Raw genomic sequence first — 22,066 nt, 5'->3', positions numbered from 1 at the left:
TCTATATTTCCTCGATCCCTTCACCCTCTTGCGCCTGGGGCCCTGGAGCTCCCACTGTGGTCCCGGCTGCTCATTGTCACCTCCTTCGTTGCCCTTCGAGCCCGTGCCGAGAAAGTCAGCGATGCAGTCTTTGATTTCGTCCTCAGAGCGTAGCACGATTTTTCTGCTCCCATGCTCAAAAGTGAGCGAGAAAGGGTAACCCCACCTGTACCGTGTACCTTGGTCCTTGAGCCATTTCGTCAGGGGGCTGCAAAGGCGTCTGAGTGCCAATGTTAGTGACGATAAATCTTGAAAGATCGTGATTTGGGCACCCCCCATTGTGAGTGGGCCTCCGGATCTGGCCTTCTCCAGAATCCTGGTTTTGTCTTGATAGCAATGGAATTTGGCTAGGACGGAACGCGGGCCGCCGGACGGTCCACCAGCTCTATGTATGCGTTCGGTCTTGGGCTCATCAATTTCCTCATCAGCGGTGAGTATTTTTATGATATCATATGATATCTTTGAGGTCTTTTTCAGTTTCTCCTTCGCGCTCTGGGATACCGAAAAAGCGGAGATTGTTCCTCCTCTCCCTATTTTCTAAATCATCCATCTTGAGCCGCGCCTCAACCTCTCTTTTTTCAATGTTACGAATTCGTACATCCATCTGAGTTTCAAGGGTGTCAATCGACGTTTGATTATTCTCCACACATTCCAACCGTTCCTCAAATCTGTTCATCCTCTGGGTAATTTTATCGATTTTACCGCCTAGGTTGGCTCCCATGTTTTTTATCTCATTCAGTAATGTGGTAATGTCTCCTTTGGTGGCGGCAGCATTCTCCTCCGATGAGTCCGTGGACATATTTACTGCAGGCCTGCGTGGCGGGGGGAGAGGGTCGTAGGCAAATCTGGCTAGTTTGTGAAGTGGGTCCATACAGTGCGACCCGGGTAAGAGGAGGCACACGTCCCTGAGTAGGGGGCCCTACCTTCTATGAAGGACTGCAGGTTCAAGGCTGTCTTCTAAGTTCAGTATCTCGTGTGGGTTGACGTGAAGCCATCGAAAGTTTAGGTGACCAGTCTATGGGACGTAGGACAATGGCGGCTATTTGTTATCTAGGGGGTCGGGCGCTTTACCTTGGGTCCCGCGCCACCTCTTTATCCCCACGTGGCGTAGTCAGGATCAGGGCCACCTAGGGCGATGTACGGCTATGCCGGGCGCTCATAGGTGGGGGGGTCCGGTTCAGTCCACCGAGTGACGGGCTTCGGGACTACGAGGAACCCTGATCTCAGCTGGCTGTGCAGGCCGCGCTCGGCTCGGGGTGCGGCCTACCTCCTTGGCAGGTCCTTCTGTTGTTCTACAGGTCGGGAGTGGGGGTCCGCGCGGGGAGTCAGCGGGGGCACTCCAACACTAAGGGCTGCAGTCTGGTGGAGACACGTCGACAGGCAGTCCAGAAGTCGAGTGTTCTCCTCTAGGCAAGCCCGCCTTCCAGCGCGGCCGCTTCGGGTCTACTTAGTTTCGTTTTCCGGCTTTCGACGAGGTGAAAACTTCAGATGGGGTTTACCTGGGCTTCCCAGCCCCGATTCCGGTCGGGTTTTTTCCTGCTCCGTGTGGAAGTGTTCCGACACCTCATTCACGGGTTTGTCGCCGTGGGGGGGTCGCGACGTGGGGGCTCAAGTCACTTCGCGGACCAACGGCGACGGAGCTCACACGGGGTAGGCGATCATCCGTGCGCCCCCTGGTGGCCAGTCAGCGATTCATTTTTTAAAGAAGATTTTTGAGATACCTTGTGGGTTTCTGGTCTTTTCTGATAATTTTATCAAATGATGAAAGGTTTTTCTTTTATCACCATTCTCTTGCATATGATGTACTACAATGTTTGTTTAACCTCATTAGTGCCAAGGACGAGGTATCTCGTCCTTGGAATTTCCTCCTTGTTGCCAAGGACGAGATACCTCGTCCTTTTCGGCACTTTGTTTTGTGTGATCCACAAAACTGTAATCCAACCCCCGGGCTATGTGAGGGGGAGGTCCACGCTCACTGCCAGGGGGCTGGATTACTTTCACTTTCACGTCGGCGTGCGTAAAGCACGTCGGCGTGAACCTGAAAGTAAATTCACTCCAGCAGCCATTTTCGGCTGCTGCAGTGAAGAAAGAAGGTGAGTGCCCTTCTTTGTCAGCCTCGACCTCCGGCTATATTTCAAGCCGGAGATCGAGGTTGGTATCGTTCGAAAGGGGAGATTCTCCCCTTTCCAACAATACCCTTTGTGTGGCATTGCGGCTCACGGATCAGGCGCAGGGCGCGCGATCCGTGGGCAGCAGTGTCACTGGATCAATAGACATCCGTTTGTGACGCAGGGGGAGGGAGGGCTGCTAACAAGGTAAGCAGCACCCTTCCCCCCCCGTGGTCCCAAAGCATGGGGCCACAGCACTGGAGACCCCTGGGGGCAGATCACTGCCCCAGGGGTGAAAATGAAACAAAAAAAATGAAATAAAAATTGAAGGAAGGGGGGAGGTAGGAGGGGGTTTGGGGTCCACCAGGCCACCACGGATTTGGAAAACGGTGTCCTTGGAAAGGGGAGATTCTCCCCTTTCCAACAACACCATGTATATGACGCATTGCTGGTCACGGATCAGCGCAAACGCTCGATCCGTGACCGGCAACCCACTGGATCACCAGGGATACGTTTGTGACGTGGGGAGGAGGGGGCTGCTTACAGTAAGCAGCCCCCTCTCCCCCCCTGGCCCCCAAAGCATGGGGCACATATGTGCACAACTCTAGGGGCAGATGGCTGATCATCTGCCCACAGGGAAGGGGGCAACAAAAAAAAAAGAAATAGAACGGGGGATGGGGGGCCTGGGATTTTTTTTGGCCCTCCCCCACCAAGTGGAAAGGGGGGCCACCCCTTGTAGCCCTCCCTGGGGGCAGATTTATGTCCCCAGGCAGGAGTACATGAGGTGGCCTCCCATCCAATTGGAGGTGGGGGAGGGCCACCAGGAAATAGTGTGCAGGCCCCCCAAAGGATGGGGCCTGCAGGTTAGGGCCCCCCTGGGGGCAGATGGCTGGTCATCTGCCCCCAGGGAAGGGGGCAAAACAAAAAAACAAAATAAATAACAAAAGGGAATTCTGGGTGGGATTGGGGGGCCACTAGCCACCAGGGATAGATTTGACAGAAAAGGGGGGTGGCCCTCTCCCCCTCATCCCAAGGGGAAATGGGGGCACCCCTTGTAGCCCTCCCTGGGGGCAGATATCTGCTCCTAGGGAGGGGCATCTGCCCCCAGGGAGGGCTAAATGAGATGCCCCCCTTGCATTTGGTGTGGGGGGGTAGAGGGTCACCCCCCCATTACATTAGAAAAGTACCTGGCGGTTTAGGGTGCCCCTCAGCCTGTCCTAAAGTGTAGTGTACCATTTTCCATTTTTTTCTTTGTTTACGAAACTTGCCTTGGCGCAGAGGGGCACAGTGGTGTGCCAATCTGGTTCCAGGGTGCCCAAACATTACTGCCCCCACCCACCGGGGGACCTGTCCCATACATTTTTGGTGTCTTTCCTCCCACCACAAATGCAGGAGGGGTGTACCTCACGCAGCTGGTTGTAGGAGGCCCAGGGAGACAAGCATGAGGTGCCCCCGCCACCCATTTGGGGTGAGGGGGGAGAGGGCCATCAACAATTGTGGGACAGGCCCCACAGTGGGTGGGGCAGTGAGGGGTGGGAACCCTGGGGCCAGACTGGCACACCAATATGCCCTCTGCGCCAAGGCAAGTTTTGTAAATAAAGAAAAAAATGGAAAATGGTGGAACGCATTTTAGGGGGGCTGTGGGGCACCCCAAAGGGACAGGGAATTTTCTAATGGGACGGGGTGGTGACCCCCGTCTCCCCCACCCTCAATGAAGTGGGTGCCATGTCATGCAGCCCTCCCTGGGACCAGATACCTGCTCCTAGGAACGGACGCCTGAGCCCAGGGAGGAGTGCAGGACAGCCCCCCCCCCTTATCCGCCCCTGGGGAGGGCTTCATGAGATGGGCCGCCCCTCCAATTGGGGTGGAGAGGTGCACCCCCCTTCACATTAGAAAATTCCACAGCGGTGTTGGGGGCCCCTCCGCCCCCGCTAAAGGGCAGCTTACCATTTTGAATTATTTACTTTGTTTACGAAACTTGCCTTGGCGCAGAGGGGCACATTGGTGTGCCAATCTGGCCCCAGGGTGCACAAACCTTACTGCCCCACCCACCGGGGGAGCCTGTCCCACACATTTTTGGTGTCCCTCTCCCCGCACCCCAAATGGAGGGGGGGGGTGTACCTCACGCAGCCGTTTGTAGGAGGCCCACGGAGGCCTGCATGAGGTGCCCCCGCCATTCATTTTGGGTGAGGGGCGAAGAGGGCCATCAAAAATTGTGGGACAGGCCCCACAGTGGGTGGGGCAGTAAGGTTTGGGCTCCCCGGGGCCAGATTGGCACATCAATGTGCCTCTCTGCAAGGGGAGTTGGGTTACCAAAGGAAAATGGTGGAACGCTTTTTAGGGGGGTTGTGGGGCACCCCAAAGGGTCGGGGAATTTTCTAATGGGATGGGGCGTTGACCCCCTCGCCCCCCGCCCGCAATGGAGTGGGTGCCATGTCATGCAGCCCTCCCGTGGACCAGATATCTGCTCCTAGGAAGGGACGCCCGAGGCCAGGGAGGAGTGCAGGACAGCACCCCCCCTTATCTGCCCCCAGGGAGGGCTACATTTTGCTGGTGTGACCGTAGGTAACATGTTTTTTGTTTTGTTTACAGCTTTTTCTACGCGAGCAGCTGCAACGTTATGCGAGTACTGTTTTTTATTATTCTATGGTTAGGGCCCACTGTCAGTGGGGTGGGTGACACTGGGGCTGGATTGTTGGTGGTGTGGGTGGGAATGGCCCATCTGGGCCGATCACCTCCAAATGTCCTGGAGTTGCAGCTGGGCTGCATTACAGCTTTTCCCTTCGGCAAGGTATTGACACACTGCCGAGACTCCTTAGTGGGGAGAAGCTGTAACGTAGGGCAGCCAGGGCTCCAGCAAACTCGGCGGCAATATCCCTGGCCTTGGGCACCCTTCTCCCATGAGTGTCTGCAGATTCCCACGGAAATGCATGGGGTTCCCTATTTTCCTTGGTGGCTTGGACACCCGAGGCCCATATCTGTATGATGTGCCCGTCTGCAGAGAGTGTTAAATTCAGGTGTGAAAACAGACTGGGGGTTACTTGTGTTTTAGGCTTTCCCCTTGGCGCCCAGGTAGGTGCACCCACACATGTGAGGTACCGTTTTCATCAGGACACCTGTGGGAACGCAGGAAGGTATAACAATTGTTTTGTTTGTGTGGTTTTCATAACGTATTGACCCATTTGCTGGTGCCCGTTGTCACACAACCCTTTCATTTCCCAAATGTGACCTACATTTAGTCGCTGCTTTAGGCACCATACACTTTTGTAACCTGCACAAGTCACCTACCCTTGAAAAGGGTCTGCCTCTGCTCTTTCAAAAATGTATGCTTGCTGTTCCTCACCACATTGGTTTTCCCGATTTACACATGCAAAGTGCGTCTGTTCAGGCCGTGAGCATAAAACGAGCATAAACCTCCTCTGTACCATGGCTCAGTGTTTGGCTTGTGCAATTGCTTGTTTTGTAAAAAACTACAAAAAATGTGTGCTTTCCTAACTGCAAGAGTCGGGGGAATGTAGCGGAGCATTGCTTTTCTCAAAATTCATAGAAGCCATTGCCGTACGAAGCCAACCAGGTCTAACACATACCTTTCGTTTCGCTGTCATTTTCCCGCTTTTCCCCCAATCTATGGCATTTTCCCCTACCTAGTTGTTGCCTGACCTACGCAAATCACCCCTTCCTAAACTTGGAATTTTGTCTAATTTTCAGAAATATATGCCTTTCTGTCCTCTAATTCGGCTTTCCTACCCTTTTCTTCCATTTCGTCCATGCTCGTCCAATTGGCAAAAATGGCCAAAATCGCGTACCTCTCACAAAACGGTCTATAAACACATCAACATAATATTTTTCGTTTCCACTCAACCTGTTCCTGAAAGCCAGGAAGTTGAGGAATTCAGCACAGCAAATCATTTGTTCCTAGCTCTTACAAGGAAAAAAACACAGGCTTCTCTGTACATCATTTTATTTGCATTTTTTGAAAAAAACACATTTTTTCCCTTTTTGGTTATTTTCTCTCACCCCCCTACATAGCAACATAGGATTCCTGGGTGGCGTTACGACCGCCTACATGTGGGGAAAAAGGAGCCAAATTTGGCCGAGATATCTCATGTAACAAAAAAGTTACAAGGCTTTGAATGGCCACATACCGAAATCAACAAAAAGGCCTTGGCACTGGGGGGAAATACCCATGACAGTTAAAGGGTTAATGTTGTTTTGTATTGTTTTATTTGTGCTGAAAGGCTTTTAGAGCCAACATTGCAAATAAAAAAAATAAACAAAATCGTCATTAATCCTGGAAACACACAAACTAAGAGTCCACTTAAAACCTAATCTGTGAAAGCAATCCTCAGTCTGATGGACAATGATGCAGAAATAAAACAGGAAAGTAGATTTTCTGCTTGAAATGAGGATCACCACAGAATGATGGTAGTTCACTCAAGTGAATGGCTGGCATGATCACAACCAGAAACAAAGCTGCCAGGTCCTTGCAAGGCAAAAATGCAAAGATTCGAACTGAGCCGCGATCACAAATGTCAATATTGGATTTCAGTCCCAAGAAGAGACAACAAATTACCTAAGGAGGACATTCAAATATTGCATTTCAGTCAAAATATTAGAAGAGGCTTTTCATTAACTTCTTGAGAACCAAGATCACTGCTAAGTAACTCTTAACAGTGGCGCTGTTATTGCCTCCTTTAATCAAAGGCAGCAAAGAAACTGATGCCAGCCCTTTGACACAGCACAATCCAGAAAACATTATCCATCTGCACGCAGATGGATTTTGCAGCAGCTCCACAAACATCACGTATTTGAAATGTCCCAACATTGATATATCAGTTTCTGAAGGGGCTAGGCATGAAGACTTAGATAAATCACAATTGTATGCAGAATCCTGTCACAAGGAGGAAACGTAAACCCCCTTCAAAGTCTCAAAGAGCACCAGATCAAGCTAAGAAGGTCCCGGTACATGACCAGTACAGAGCCAAAAAGATTATTCTAGCAGAAGGATTGCCGTTTTCAATAACCAATTCAGCATGACTGGATGAGCGGAATGGGAAGGATCAAACACAAAATCAATTCTTCAGTGTGTACTGTAACTAATCCCAAGGTGTTGTCACTGCTTTAGATGGGGAAGCCCCTTTACATGAGGCCAGGGAGGTGAGGAAGCTACCCGATAGTCCCCCTGGGGGTGGTACTCAGCGGGAGGATCTCATGGGGAGTGAGGACCCCATAATAGTGACCAATTTGGGAGAACGCTGTGTCAGTTTGATCCTCCGAACCTTCCCTCAAAAACAGTCTCTTACCCTCCCACAAGATGCCCCAATGTACTTTTGCTATTCATCACAGGTGGAGTGGCAATATTGGGAAGAGGAATAGGACGAGAGCAATGAAGATCAATGCTGAGAACCAAGACATGCGGTCTAGTCGTGTGAATCCACCGTTTGGTCTGCTGTCATTCAAAACAGGAGAGTGAACAGAAAAATGGTGTCTTCTACCTCTCGGCACGGACTGGGAGCTCATCAGGCTACACAAAGGAAGTCAGACCAGAGTAGTAGACCGAGTCGGGGAGAGAAGCGCGTACGCATGGATTGCACAAAGTTGGTAACTTCCCGCAGAGGGGACGGGGGGGGGGGAAATAGTGTTCGACTGGGAGCGCAGACTGACGGAGAACAGGAAAACCACCTTTGGACTGGTCGAGAGACTCGCAGGAGACTGGAGAAGGCTGCGGGTAGCTGGAGAAGCCACAGAAGATCCTGAGAGATCCAAGTACAACCGGCAGACGGCCAGCAGCACCCTACAGGGTATTTGGGTTGTCTGTGGTAGAATTGTTTGCGGCGGAATTGACCGTGATCAATTTTGCTGCCAATACAATTTTACTACAGCCAAACACACCAAACCCATGTACCCCCAATTCCCCAGTACATCCCCTACCCCCCTACTTACCTTTTCTCTGTCCGCCGCCTCTCCCGACCCTGCAGCGTCAGTTCCGTCCTAACGGGGGTCGGATCCGATGCCGTAGGGTCCCGCACTTTTTTTTTCATCTCTGCCTCCAATGTTCATGAAGCGGGGGACATCCCTCCAGCTCCCCCAAGGCAAAAAATACCCAACATGGGGAGTGGGGAGTGGGGAAACCCACGCAAACCCTGCTCCACATGTTCAGTATATTTTTTTTTGTTTTAAATAACTGAACAGTACTGGCCGAATTTGCTGAAATTTACCAATCGATTATATTTGATCAAATTGGGTAATACCCCCTTGCAGGTCCTAGGATGGCAGAGGCCGGGGTTGGGGAGAGCCAGAGACTGCAAGAGACATTAAGTAAAGTAAGAACTAACATATGGGAACACTTGCCGACGCACAACAGAAAGGTAAAGAGGGTCTGGGACCTAAAGTGGGAAAATATATAAAAAACCATAACAAGAAGAAATACAAACTTTGCATTTATAAATTGTCCACACTTCTTGGCAGGGGAGTCAACCAAGGCGGTGGGTAAAAGCCAAGCCAGATGAAGAGCTGTGAAACTGAGCAACTGATGGGGGTCTGGGTCCCACACAGGTGGAGAGAACCCCGAACAGTAGTACAGAGGAGTACAAAGTTGATGTGCCCAAGTAACACTCGGAGACCTTGGCAGGAGAGTAAACCAAGGCTGTTGGTGGGAGTGGCGTCAGAGAGAAGAGACAGGTAGAACAAGGTTGTTCAGTACCCTAACTTGGCAGGAGAGTGGACCAAAGACGGGGTACTGAGAAAAGGGGTCAAGGACCCTCAGCACAGCTTGGAAAAGAGAACCAACTTATTGTTCCTCGTCGCAGTACCTGGGTCTGCTCACAAAGGGTCTGGGACCCCCAAGACAGCTTGGGAAAAGGTGGCCAGGCTATTCATTCTTGTCACAGCGCCGAGGAGTCATGCCTACCAAGTAAAGGATTTATCTTTACCATTGAATACACAGAAACCACTTTGTGTAACGCTGGAAAGAATCTGCGGAAAGAGAATCAACCCCTCGAGTCTTGTGGAACTTTGGGTTTGCTTTGCTACACCTTTTGGAACTTTTGTTTTGCACTGCAAAGACAATTTCCATTTCACTTTATATTGAGTTCAGCGCTGGACATTCTGACAGTTTCATTAGCTAGTTTTGTTGAGACAGAGACACCCCTCTTAGAGGTAGGGTAAGTTAGGATTTCCTTCAACCGCCCGACCCCCCACTTTTGTTGTTAAAGTCTTTGCCAATCAGCATTCCACCCTTGGGTCCACCACTTACTCCTAAACCCTTACAGTATCAAAAAACACTCCTCCACCGCACCTCCAGAGATGAAACTCCCTGTACAGAACAAGCTTCATTTCATGTTCACAAAGGAAAACAAAGCAGTCGATTTGTTGAATTGCCAACCTGTCAAAAGGTCTCCTCTACTACCTCCTGATGCACATCCTACACTTGTGAGGTCAACTACTTCCTGCTGAGTGTATACACCAATAGACACGCCTTGCCCAACAGGTGAACTACAGAGTCTACCACAATATTCTCCCGGACTGTGGACCAGACATACACTGCTACCGCACAGAGAGGGATGTAGCACACACCACCCCTACATTAAAAAAAGAAAGTTCTCACCAATCGCTTATGCTCCGCTCAACCCCAATTTCCCCTCTATGGAACTCACCCCTTTGCCTTGTTCCCCCTAAACACCCCAACTCCTTTATTAGTCCAACACCCTTGCATGTAATCCCCTAGGTGCAGCCCCCATTTACAACTCTATGAATACATACATAAAGCCTTGCATGATATTATATGTAGAGGTAGTTCTATCCATCAGAATCTGAATAAACATTCCCTAATGAAAGGGAGCAAGTCCTAACAGCTGCTCCATGAAAGATCCCGTAGGTGGAGCATCCAAAACCTACCTGGTGGTATGCATCACATCACATGAAATTACGTCTAAAAACGGACGTGAACCTTTTGATAAGAACTGCCTCAAATAACCCAGACACTCTTAAGCAGAGCGCTATTGGGGCCATTATAACACAGAAAGTTGTACATACATTAATTTTTTTCTAATCACCAACATCTCTGGCAGAGGACCCTAAACATATTTCCATTAATTTTCTAAAACCCATATCAATATAGGCTGAGGTGGGGGACACAGCAATCCCATCACATAAAAGATAAACTGACCCAAAAAAACATACAATAGTGTACATTATTGCTGTAAAGTGCTCATCTATGAATGCATGAGCTGAGAGAATGTTGGAGTCCTGTTGTAGAATGTTGTCCCTTGAGTGTGTGTGTGTGTGAATGTTCCAGCTCATGACAGTTGGTTCTGGGCCTACCAGGGTAATGGGACCCAGTGGTGTCCTCTATTGTAAGATCTTGATGTAACTAAGAATAAACCTTAAGTGTTTCTCCTGCAAAGCTTACCGAGGCTGCTTTACATCAATGGCGACGAGGAAAACAAAGTAAAGAAGAAACAGTCTGCTGAGCAGCAAGATGAAGAGAGGAACCACTGCCCCCCAAAGAAATGAAGTCCCATCACCCAGGGAACAAAGATGAGAAAGAAAAGCAATCGCCCAGTGCGATATGCAGGGGGAGGAAAACCTCAGCTTAACAAATGCAGAATCCCGTTAGTTAGTGTCCTGCACAGAACCCAAGAGAAATGGCAGCATAGAAAGGTGCAGTATTAAATGGGGGAGCAATAGATGTCGCCTGCGAAACATGTTAACTGAGAAAACATAAAAATGTGCGTTTGAAGCGGGCAAGAGACATTAAAAGGAAAAAAAGTTGAGTGTTAACAGCCCAAGAAGAAAGAAGTTAAAGTAAGGCTCAGAAGAATGTTGCAGGAGAGCTGCAAGAGTAACACTGGGGGGGAAAGTAAAGTTAAGCCCCAAACATGAATTGATGCCCCAAGAGCGAAGTCCCAAAGTGAAGTAGTATAAGCAAGGGCAAAATGCAACGGGAAGTGTAGTTAAAGAAGGCCCCAGCGCTTTCCCAGGGCACCAGTGAAGAAGAAGAAGAAGAGGCACTCCAGGCAAGTATCAACAAAGGTGTTGCTGAACAAAGGTTTCCCCAGCGCAGGCTCTAAAGAGCACCAGTGAATATGAAGGGGAGTAAAGCCCAGTGCAAGGGTGGATGCAGCATCAAGTGTTAAAGCAGGAAGAAAAGATAGCCCATAGCATATGGCCCCGTAAAGGCACTGGGCGTTGTGTTCTTGGGCAGGTCCTTGGTATGGTACCAGCCGGTGCATTTAATGGAGCTGCGCCTGGCAAAGAGACCCCGGAGCGGCATTTCAGGGTATGCTGGGAGTTGTATGGCAGCCACAAGGGGCTAGCAGGACAGCATCAGGAGCATAGAGAAATTGTTTGGGAACAAAAGCAGTTTTTTTGCTAGAGGTGATATAAGGCAGTGAAGTGCTGTGCACATTAATGGAGCATAATTCTGAAGAAGAAAATGAAGTTCTCGCGTGATATTACGTCTGCAGTATCCTTTTGTTTAAACATTCGTTTTGACAATGTATGACATGGTTTATGAGAAGTCACTGTTCTGGTTAGAATTGTCATGCATGTAAGGTATGTGTGCTAGAGCGGCATGTGGAAGTAGTTGGCTGAATTGATGATTAACGTATGCTGCTATAGAGGATATAACTTTTGAAGGATTTGCAGGCATCTATGGACTTTGATTGAATTTTTAGAAATAGTCATTGTGTTAAGTGTGTTTAGGTGAAGAGCATGAAGTATGCCAGGCGTGGCGAAATGGAAGAGCCTGTGTGTGTGAGTTAGTGATAATGATTTTGAGGCTTTGCAGGTATCTGTATATTAGTAATGGACATTTATGGACTTTATAGAAATGAGTTATTGACTTGCTAGACAATTGCATATGCACGATGTTTGCCTGGTACAACGAGATGTTTGAGCCAATGTAAGTGGGCTAGTGGTAATACTTTTTTGAGGCATTGCAGGGTTTATGTTGTGCAATACAACAAAGACATTTAGAACTACAACATGACTTTCCGCCATGCATTACAGAGAGAGAAAGGATATACCAGGTGGGTACAACTCCCTCTCTTTTAAAAAAAATGTAGTGTGTATATTCTCCATCAACAATCTGTTCATGATAGTTTGTGAGGTCTACTCCATCCGCACAGCAACCCCTAATTTTCCTAGGAATGCTTAGAGCTACTGGCTAGTATAAAAGCCATCACAAATAAAATCCTTGCAATTAGGAATAACGACCAATGGCTCGATAAACCAGATACATTCCAAATTATTCACCCAAACTGTGAATAATCTGGGTTCCAAATCCAGGATTAACAAGTCTACAGACAAAGAAGCATGCCCTCATCAACTACTCATCTGACCTAGACCTCATTCAAAAAGGCCACACAGTGGAACTGTCATGATCTGATCACCACCTTCTTTAATTAATGGAGATTCACAACAATTACATAAATATTATAGTATAAAAGTTGAACCAAATACACCATATCCTTATCAGACAAACAAAAAAATAAAAGAAAGCTTTAGACAATATTTCCCTCCGCCCATAAAGAATAATGCTGGACACAACCCTCCCTCTTATTAGAAAAGCTGAACATCGAAATCGCCAACAAACTGGATATTACTGCACCAACAAAACTGCAAAGACTAAACACCATAACCAAAATCAATAACAAATGGTTCAATGAAGAACTGGCCTCCATTAAGAGAACAGGGTGCAATATAGAGCAAAGATGGAGGAAACCAAAGTAAGATGACCCCCTGGCATGAAAAATTCATAGCAGGGGCTACTGTAGGAAGGAAAAACGAAACTATCAAAACCATCTCTCTTCTGCACAATGAAAAACTAAAGGTTTTCACAATTTACAATGAACTAACTCACCAACAAGTTAGTAATCGACCCAAACCCTCTGAGGAACCGACCAATTGTCTTACTAGGACCTTTGAGGATAAAACTGCCAACATTCAAGCCAACGTTGATCACCAGAAACAATCATATGGATCAGCCAGAACAAATGAGACATCAGCCTATGCTAATGTCATTCACCTCCATTACAACTGAAATACTGGTTAATCGCACTAAGAAACTAAATGCCTCAGATGACCAAGCAGACCGATGCCCAGCCACCCTGATCAAGGAAAACCTGGCTAACAAGGTGGAACCACAGGCCTAATTTTGTAATGCATCACTTTCAGGCAGTAATCCCGATATCACTAAAGGCTGCTACTATTAACCTCTCCCAGAAAAGTTGAGTGCAGGCACAGAAACTACAGAATAATATCGAACAAGCCTTTCGTTGTTAAAATCCTGGAAAAGATTACTACCATCCAACTGCTCCTCGACAGTGAAGAGAAAATCCTACTTCATGAAAAGAAATCTGGTTTTCACTCAAACATCCCCTAAACAACGGCCTCCTAATCCAGCGCTGCAGCAGTCCCTCGCTCCCCAGGTTCTCCAGTGACACATCTCCCAACCTCACCCACAAAGAGAAAACAGGGCCTGAGGTGGGATCCAAAACTGTGCACGAAGAGAGCTGCGAGATGAGTCTCTGCATGTGTTCATGTACAAAAATAGAATAACCGTGTGCTGTGGAAAACGCTGTACGGCTTCCCGGACTGGACATTCCCAAAGTATTGAGGCAAAATAAAATATTTACTTATCCAAAATACAAAGAATGTCCTTGATACATTGTTACACCACATATCAATGCTAGGACACAGTGAACACACCAACACTGCTCTAAGGGACATCCGAATTTTAGCGGGGAAAGGTTTTGGTTTGTACATATACAGGACTTCTAAATAAAAAAAAAAAGGAACACTCTACTTACCAACAGTATCAACTCCTTTCCGGCCAGCCCGTCCGGCCATCTGTTTGTATGTCAGTATGTCCAGCAAACGGCCGTTAAAGAGTGGAGAGCGGACAATGACTCTTCTTGCAGGAAGATTTACTCCAGATGAAAGTGTGGAGGTGGCAACAAGCACGCGAACATACCCATGACGGAAAGCACCTTCAATGATGTCACGTTCATCGAAGGTCAAACCTTAAAAGGAATCAGTTTTTAATTTAAAGCGAGTCATTTGGAGAAAAAAACATAACTTTTTGACATTTTGCATACACGTCTAAATGCTTAAAGGAGAATCGTTTTGTCCATAATAATAGGCTTAAAACCTGGTTAGTTGGGCGTCTAAATAACAAGAGGGTGAAATGCATTAAAATTGGGGGGATGTAGTGGTGAATACTTGATTACAGAAATGGAGATTGCTCAAGGAATCTCTATACCTGGGTTTCTGAAAGTGGAGAGATGCATCCAATATTTCAGTATGTTCACAAAGACAAAAAAAGGACCTTCATGGCGATTACCTTTCCTTAGGATGCACTGCCTGGGAATTGCCATCAGTGCAGAAAACACCAGAAAGCATTTTTAAAAGGACTGCAGCCACATAAAAACCTTTGAAACATGAAACTGTGCACTGCCATACAGTTAACTGTTAATGTTTTCTTTAGTGAACCAAGTAAAATAAGGAGTCCCTCCAAGCACCCGCTCTGCCATTTTATAGTATTACCATTTGATAGGTTGTTGCAAAGGTTTTCCACACTATAGCACTAAATTCTGAGTATGCCATATACTTGATGGAGAGGGCATGAAGGAGATAAAGGATTAAGGCAAGGGGAATCACCTTGAAGGTAATTTTTCCTCTTTCTGGTGTCCTGCTCCCCTTCCTTCCCAAATGGTTGGAAACCAGAATATACAGTTTAAACACCATTGGAGAAGGTGACAGTGTGTGGCAACCAGGTGCAAGTGATTAGATTGTGCAAATAGTGTTAGCCAACAAATCTGTTCCTTTTGGTAGATGCTTCCAAAGAATAATGCTTGTAAGAAGCATCTATGATGTCCCACATGGCTGCCCAACATATTTTTGAATATAAGGATAAGTCTGTGAAAACCCACTGATGCTGCACTTGCTCTAGCATAGTAGGCATAAAGCCTAGCAGAACCAGGTATTCATCGAGTTTCTTAGGAATGAGATATGTAGGAAAGGAATACATCTTCCTAAAGTTGCTTCTGCTGCCTCCTTGCTGGGAGTAAGCCTACAATGCGTAACACAAGTATGATTGCCACTGTGAATGGTGTTCTCTCTAGGTAGAATTTTAATTCCCTCCAGAAAGAGATCATGCAAGGATTCCTCAGTCCAGGAGGCAAGAAGTCTAGGCTGAAAGAATGACCGGATGGAAATAAAAGTTCCAAAGAACTTTGTGGATGAGGGCGAACCCTGTTTGCGAGGTCACAGTCTCCCTGTTGGTACCAAAGTAGGGCTCTTTAGAGGAAAAAGCACATCGTTCACTAACATTTCTAGATGTTATAGCCCCAAGAGAACAGTCTTCTGTGACAGTGAGTCCAGATCACTGGAAGCCAAAGATGGCAATACCAAAAACCATAGTGCCCGACAAAGCGAAGATCTGTGGCTCAAAATGCAGCCAAGAAGTCAGATTGACTTTACTGATCCATTCCCCTTGCTATCAAGGAACATAAGAGTGGGCTCATATAACCCTAGGTCCTGAAAATACTCAGCCAGGTTTACTCTCTTGCTCTGCCTACAGTCCCACCAGCTTTCCCACACAATTAAAGATATCCTCTTTAAAGTGTCCTCAAGAGATAGATTCAAAGACAGTTTCATATTGAAAATAATAGAACTGATCTTGGAACTAAAAGAAATCAGGTTTCTCAATTTTTGTTGGTCCACACAGTAGTCTCCTCTAGCCTGGAAACATCCAATGTTCAGAAGGTTCTAAAAACACTGGGATTTCATACATGTGCTATAAAGGCAAAAGCAGTGCCAGTTTTACTAACAAATGCCTTTAAGTATCTTCTGTGGAGCAGGGAAATGGGCAATGCCAAATGATTTCGTAAAGCATTATTCCCTCGACAAATGTACTAGGTGTGATCTTTTTAGACAGCGTTGTTCCAGAAATGTTTGTGCTAAATAATGTAGTGTGGTACCCTCCCCCCTGGGAAGACTTCTGGGCCCCTATGTCTGAGGTGAGCACTGTACTCACTGATATGACAGAGAGGCTGCTCATGAGCAACAGGTCCTGGACCTGAAGTTGATCCACAGTACATCACAATCAAGCTCCAAGATGTCAGAGTATGGCATCTCAGGCTCCAAAAGTGCAAAAGGAACTTGCAACATGAGGTGGGATTCCACTGTCCACCACTGGAGCCCCTCCAGATTTTCTCGAGCGATTTCAACCTGCCTGGATTGGAGGCCATTGACTAGATCCTAATGTGTTACAAGCTCACACAGAGTACTTTTTATGTAGAAGCAAGGGTATGGCACTTGCCAGACAGAGGGAGCTGGGCTGCAATGCTCTCTAAAAGTGGAGTACCAAGATACAAGGCCCTTTATCATAACAAGGAACGGAAATGTCAGCAGTGGAGTCAGTGACTTTGGATGATTCAGAGAAGCCCAACAGAAACAGGAGGTCTACAAGACAGAAGATGACAGTTGAATGAGCGAGAGAAGGATCAGATCCTTCTGGTGGGGTTAGATGCGAGTCGTATGACAATGGTGATAATAGGCCACAACTGCCCTGATTTTGGTAAACACACAGAGCACATGAGGAACCCAAAGGAAATCTCCCAATTGCTGGTAGTTAGCAGACACAAACTTCAGGAAGTCTGCTTGCAGGTATGGGGGTGTGGAGATAAACATTTAGATCGAAGGTGCATAGCTCCTGCTGCTTTCAACAGAAATGCTCTACTGCACAGTTAATCTTATTGACGTGCTTATACGGAACGCACTTTGCGAACTAGGTGAGGGTCAGTATAGTACATAACCCTCCTTCTCCACATCAAAGAAGTAAAAAAAAAAAAATTGGGAACTTTCTGCTACAAGACCATCTTTTCTGGCCTGGATCTCCACCATAAGCTTTGCTGACAGATACGCAAGCAGCAATGAAGTGAAAGGAGGCATGGGCCCAAGATTGCACATGATGTACTGCCACGCTCCGAGGTCGAAAGCCATAGACTCCGCAAGCAGAAAGGGATTCTCATGAAGTTTATGAAGACCAACAAAAATACTTTTTGGAAACTCAATTCATTGAAATGGAAGAATTTAGCTATCTAGGACTTTTGTTTGAGGCCATCTAATCTGCTGGTACACAGAATAAAGGCAGCCAAAGCACTAAAAACAATGGCAAGGCTAAAAAGCAGTGATAAAGAATATGGAGAGTGCTCTTTAGTACCTTTAATTAAGGCATACAATTATACAATTCTGCCCTCAATAGAGGGAAAGATACAGCAAAGAACATTGAATTTACCACAACATTTTTACAATACAACAAATTGGACTGGAATGGTGCCTACCTTCACTGCCTGTTTTACTAAGACTTAAGACATTGAGGCTGTATATTTCTTTTAGAAGGAATCTTCATGGCACTTTGAAAGAATATTTTTATAACACAATTAAGGATGGTACACTTGCAATTGATTAAATGGTTGTAAAGATCAAAACTAATCTTGGTTAAGGCACATATGATTGAAAATATCCTGCGCCTACTGAAAGTGTAATTAGGGAAAGTATGAAAAAGGCCTGTTATTTATGACTGGCAAGAAAATGATAGACCAAATGATTACATATTACAGAAGAATAGCTTTCAATTTCCCCCACAATACATGAAATTGAAAACTATCTTTCAGTTCCCGGATAGGAATAAACAGATTAATAACGCGATAAATAATGGGGGAGCTAGAGAAATGTGCGGAGATCAGATAGAATATGCAAGCTATGACAAAACATGAAATATCTGGTATTGGGTGACTGAAGAGAGGATTGTTTTCAGAAATTTGTAGATAATAAATGGGAATCAGATTTATTAGATTTTAAATGCAATCTGAGATCCCTCCAATGGAGGGCGAGCTCATGGAGCAGCTCCCCATTAAGATGGTACTCTGTCAGAGGAATTTTAGGAAGGGGATTAAAGTTTGTTTTAAAAAATAAAGAGGGGTCCTCAGTGGGATCCCTATAAAAGCCACTTTGCTGTCTGTGTCCATTTAGTAAGGTAACAACGCAGGGTGTGGCCCATCTACTGTTAACAGCAGTTTTATTTTCAGGTGCAGCAAGCCTCCCGATATGGTGGGGGTTTCCATGGGGACTGTCCCTGGTCAGGAATGAGGGAGATTGGTGAAAGCCCTTGCCTGGACTAGAGACGGAAAACGGGGGCTACAGGTGGCAACCTATGCCACATTTCTCTATCTTAGAATGACAAAATTATGAGTTTTTACTTTAGTAGCCCAACATGGGAAGTACTTTCTTGGAAAGTAGATTTGCCTTCTGTAGCTGGTAATATGAACATGTTTTTGCAAGATTTAGCCACCTTCTATATGTTGCCTAGACCAATTAGACATTAAAGGGAGCCCTCCAGTGGCTACAAATTCTTTTCAGTGTGTTCTTTTCAGCTGAGGCAAAGAGAAAGTCATCTCCATGGCTAGTAAGCATTCCCCCAGGTGGGTTCAGGACTGCTATTACATTGATATACTTTTAAATATACTTGAACGTGAACTTAAAAAGAAACCATCATTTCCTTTAGTGATTTTGACAAGCAGATCTGAAGCCAGATTCATCATGAATATAATTACCCAATGCATATGCTGAATAGTCTCAATGGATTCTATTTCTCAGTTTGCAGTCTAGAAAGTCTTTAGAGGGAATGGCGTATTTACGGACAACTTATCCAAAATGCCGCCTCCAGTATGTAGGCTTTTAAGGGGTGCAGCCGGTTTGGGAGCTGGAGGAGTGTACACATTGTGTGCCGGGGTGGGGTGGGATTGGCCAGGTGGCGTGGGTGTGGACAGTGCAGTGTATTTGGAGGGGGTGAGGTGGACACCCCCAAAGGTACAAAGAGGGTCAGTTACAAAAGGTGACCCTGAAGATGCAGTCTTTACCATCTGAAATCTGCAAGGTCGACCCTTCGTAAACCACCTTCGGACATAGATCCTTAGGTGCCACACAAAGTTGTCTCATTCAACAAGCTCTGAAGCGCAAAGGAGGAGATGAAGATCCTGGAGGTCCCCCATATTTTGTGGGAATCCTCTTGCAAACATACTCCTTGCTACTGCACTCTATTCAATCACAGATCTCTGCCGGCTCCCTCATATCACAGATGCATCGGTTTTGCCAGTGGAAGCAGTATGTGAAGGGATGATGGTGGGTCTACAAGGGACCCAGCCTAGTACTTTCATACATAGACGACAGGTTACTCAAATAGTCTCCCGTCTACTTCCATTACTGGAACTTTAAGTGCAGAACAGGGGAGCCATTGTTTTAGGCCTCTCCTACAGACTACACAGTTCATGTAGTTTGTGGCTTAGGAGTATGCCATGGTTTGCCTCCAGGACAAAAGGTAAAGCTTGCCTATCAACCGTTGGATCCTACATCATTTATCAGCTAAGATGTTTGGGAACTAATGTCAAATCAGTCACGGGAACAATATAAAACACTTAGACAAAAAGCCAAACAGCATTATATAAAGTAGCTCATTCTGCATACGAAATTTACATACACTACAGAATGGCAAGACATGCCAGGGATTTTAAAGACATGTGATGCTAAGACAATTTGGGCTATTATGGTTAATGGAGAATTGGGTGCCTCATTAGGCCAGAGTTAACCCCACCTCAGACAGCATAGGTAGCATGTCCCTCAAAGATATGGAAGAGTATAGAATTTAAAGCCTAGAGTGTAAAGGGCTGTATTGGAGCTCTGTCTAAACCAAATTAACTAATATAGATGTTGTATTTAAATTGCACAGCTGTGTTTGATACAGTAAATAGACTTGCAGGCAAAAGGTACACTATTGGGGTCTGCCACAAGGATTAAATGGTTACACATGTTATATACCAATACAGTGCACGCATGCAAGCGGTGCATTTTAGGTTAAATGCAGAGTGTTGGTTTTCTCTTGACATGCATATGAAAAAGACTTAAGCAAGGATGCATACTTGAACCCCAGTTATTTTTTTTATTTGTTTTTGGTGAAAAAATGTAACACCTTTACAAATAGACATCCAAAACTATAGAACAAAAAGTTTACAAAACACTGATTTACACATTACAATAATTGGACCCATTTAAAATAAAAACATTGTTTATACCACAGTTTGTTACCAAGAATATGCTTCCCCATGTCTCATATGGAATTACCCGATTAAACATTTTCATTCCTAGTCATAAAAAAATTGTAATATAATTTAAAATGCAGCCTTAGTGATACTAACTTCTATTCAAGAATATTTCAAATTAAACCACATGACCATCAGGCACATCACACCTTAGCCCCTATGGGCCCATCCTGGCAGATTTCAAAGATCAATTCATTTGATCAATCCTTCTAATAACAACGTAAGGAGGGATATAACAAGAGATCTCGCTGACCAGGGTATTACCCGGGTCAAAACATCTGAAGGCATCTACCACATTCTGTGTTTGGGAAGTGCGTCTTAAGTAAAGGCAACACGAAAGATTTTAACATGAATAGGGGACCAACTTTTCCCATCATAAAATATACATCCCCGAACAGTGCCATCGTATATATAAAATACACATACTTGCACCTAGTCGGTCACATTTATTGACCCAATGTTTATTTCTTTTAAAGAGACCTCGATTTTGCCCACAAGTCGGACCGTGGCCAATATTATCGGGTTGATACTACCCCACATACAGCGCTTCCAAACAATGGGACGTCCATGGTTCGAAGCAATTGCGATGTGGGTACCTAGACATAACGGGCAAAAATGAAAATGCGGGGTGCACAGCTTATTCGTATTTTTTCTTTCTTCTGTAGAGTTCTATTTTTTAACGTTGTTTTGCTAGTAATTTAATGGGGTGCAGCCCACTATTGAGTGCCACCGTGTAGGCCACCAAATGTTTCCTGGAAAAAGATAAGACCTAGGCTACTTAGCCTTCGGTGTGGTCTTATCTTTTTAACGCCACCAGAGAGAATGTGAAGACAAATTAGAAAAACTAAGCAGAAAGCTGGAAGAACGAGGGTAGCCCAAGAGGTGATCTGCAAGCAGCAAGAGAAAGTGTCTACCATAACAAGAGCCAGTACCTAAAAATAAGCAACACACACCAGCATTAGTATGTGTGTCAAAGTTTTCTTCAATAAGTATACAAATTAAAAGATGCATTAAAAAGCATTGGTCAATACTGAGAAGCGATGAGAGAACCAAGGATATATTCACTGACATTCCAACATTTGCATACCAGAGGTCAAGTGAACACCAGAGGCAACAGAACAAGAAGAATCAAACCCATGAAAGTGGGTACTTGCCCATGTTTAAATTGCAGCAATTGCAATAATGTCATAAAAAGTGGAGGAGTTCAACATCCGTAGACTGGTGAGAAAATAACAGTAAGATGCTACGCTACATGCAATACAGAAAACTGTATCTACTGCATACGTTGTCTGTGCGGATTGTATTCAATAGGTGAAACAGACCGCAAACTAAGACTACGCATGAACGAACATAAATCATGTATACCCAACAACGAGTACTCAGCAGCAGCAAGGCATTTCAACGAGCACAAGCACAACATTTCACAGGTTAAGTTCCAGGTCCTTGAAACTCTTGAAGCACATGGCCTAAATACAGATTTGAGAAAAAGAAGCCAACAGAAGGAAGCTTACTGGATCGATCGACTGGAAGCACTGTCCCCACGAGGAATGAACGAGGATTTTGATCTCAACTGCTTCTTATAATGATACCAATTGTCACATTTATTATGACTCCCTATTCTTACTAACTTGCACCAGGCCGTATTGTCTATGAAGCCAATTATGAGCTAATTAACATCCAGTGGTACACAACATAACAGAGCTCCTAAATACTACAATGTGTGATGTCAGATAAAATGGCGCACTAATCATGTTG

At 45.7% G+C, this 22,066-nt stretch overlaps 1 protein-coding gene across 1 annotated transcript in view; it reads right to left on the bottom strand.

Annotated features, from left to right (window-relative positions):
• Nucleotides 1-22,066, bottom strand: part of POLQ (DNA polymerase theta) — a 1,553,125-nt gene that overhangs the window by 1,124,133 nt on the left and 406,926 nt on the right. The window contains exon 10 of the mRNA XM_069635828.1: nucleotides 13,961-14,173. Coding sequence (XP_069491929.1) covers nucleotides 13,961-14,173 — 213 coding nt within the window. The remainder of the gene's footprint in view (nucleotides 1-13,960; nucleotides 14,174-22,066) is intronic.

Source organism: Ambystoma mexicanum, chromosome 7p, assembly GCF_040938575.1.
Source record: "Ambystoma mexicanum isolate Mex_15411 chromosome 7p, UKY_AmexF1_1, whole genome shotgun sequence".
Lineage (NCBI taxonomy): Eukaryota > Metazoa > Chordata > Amphibia > Caudata > Ambystomatidae > Ambystoma > Ambystoma mexicanum.
The sequence above is the reverse complement of the archived record's forward strand: the minus strand, read 5'-3'. Positions and strand labels throughout refer to the sequence as shown.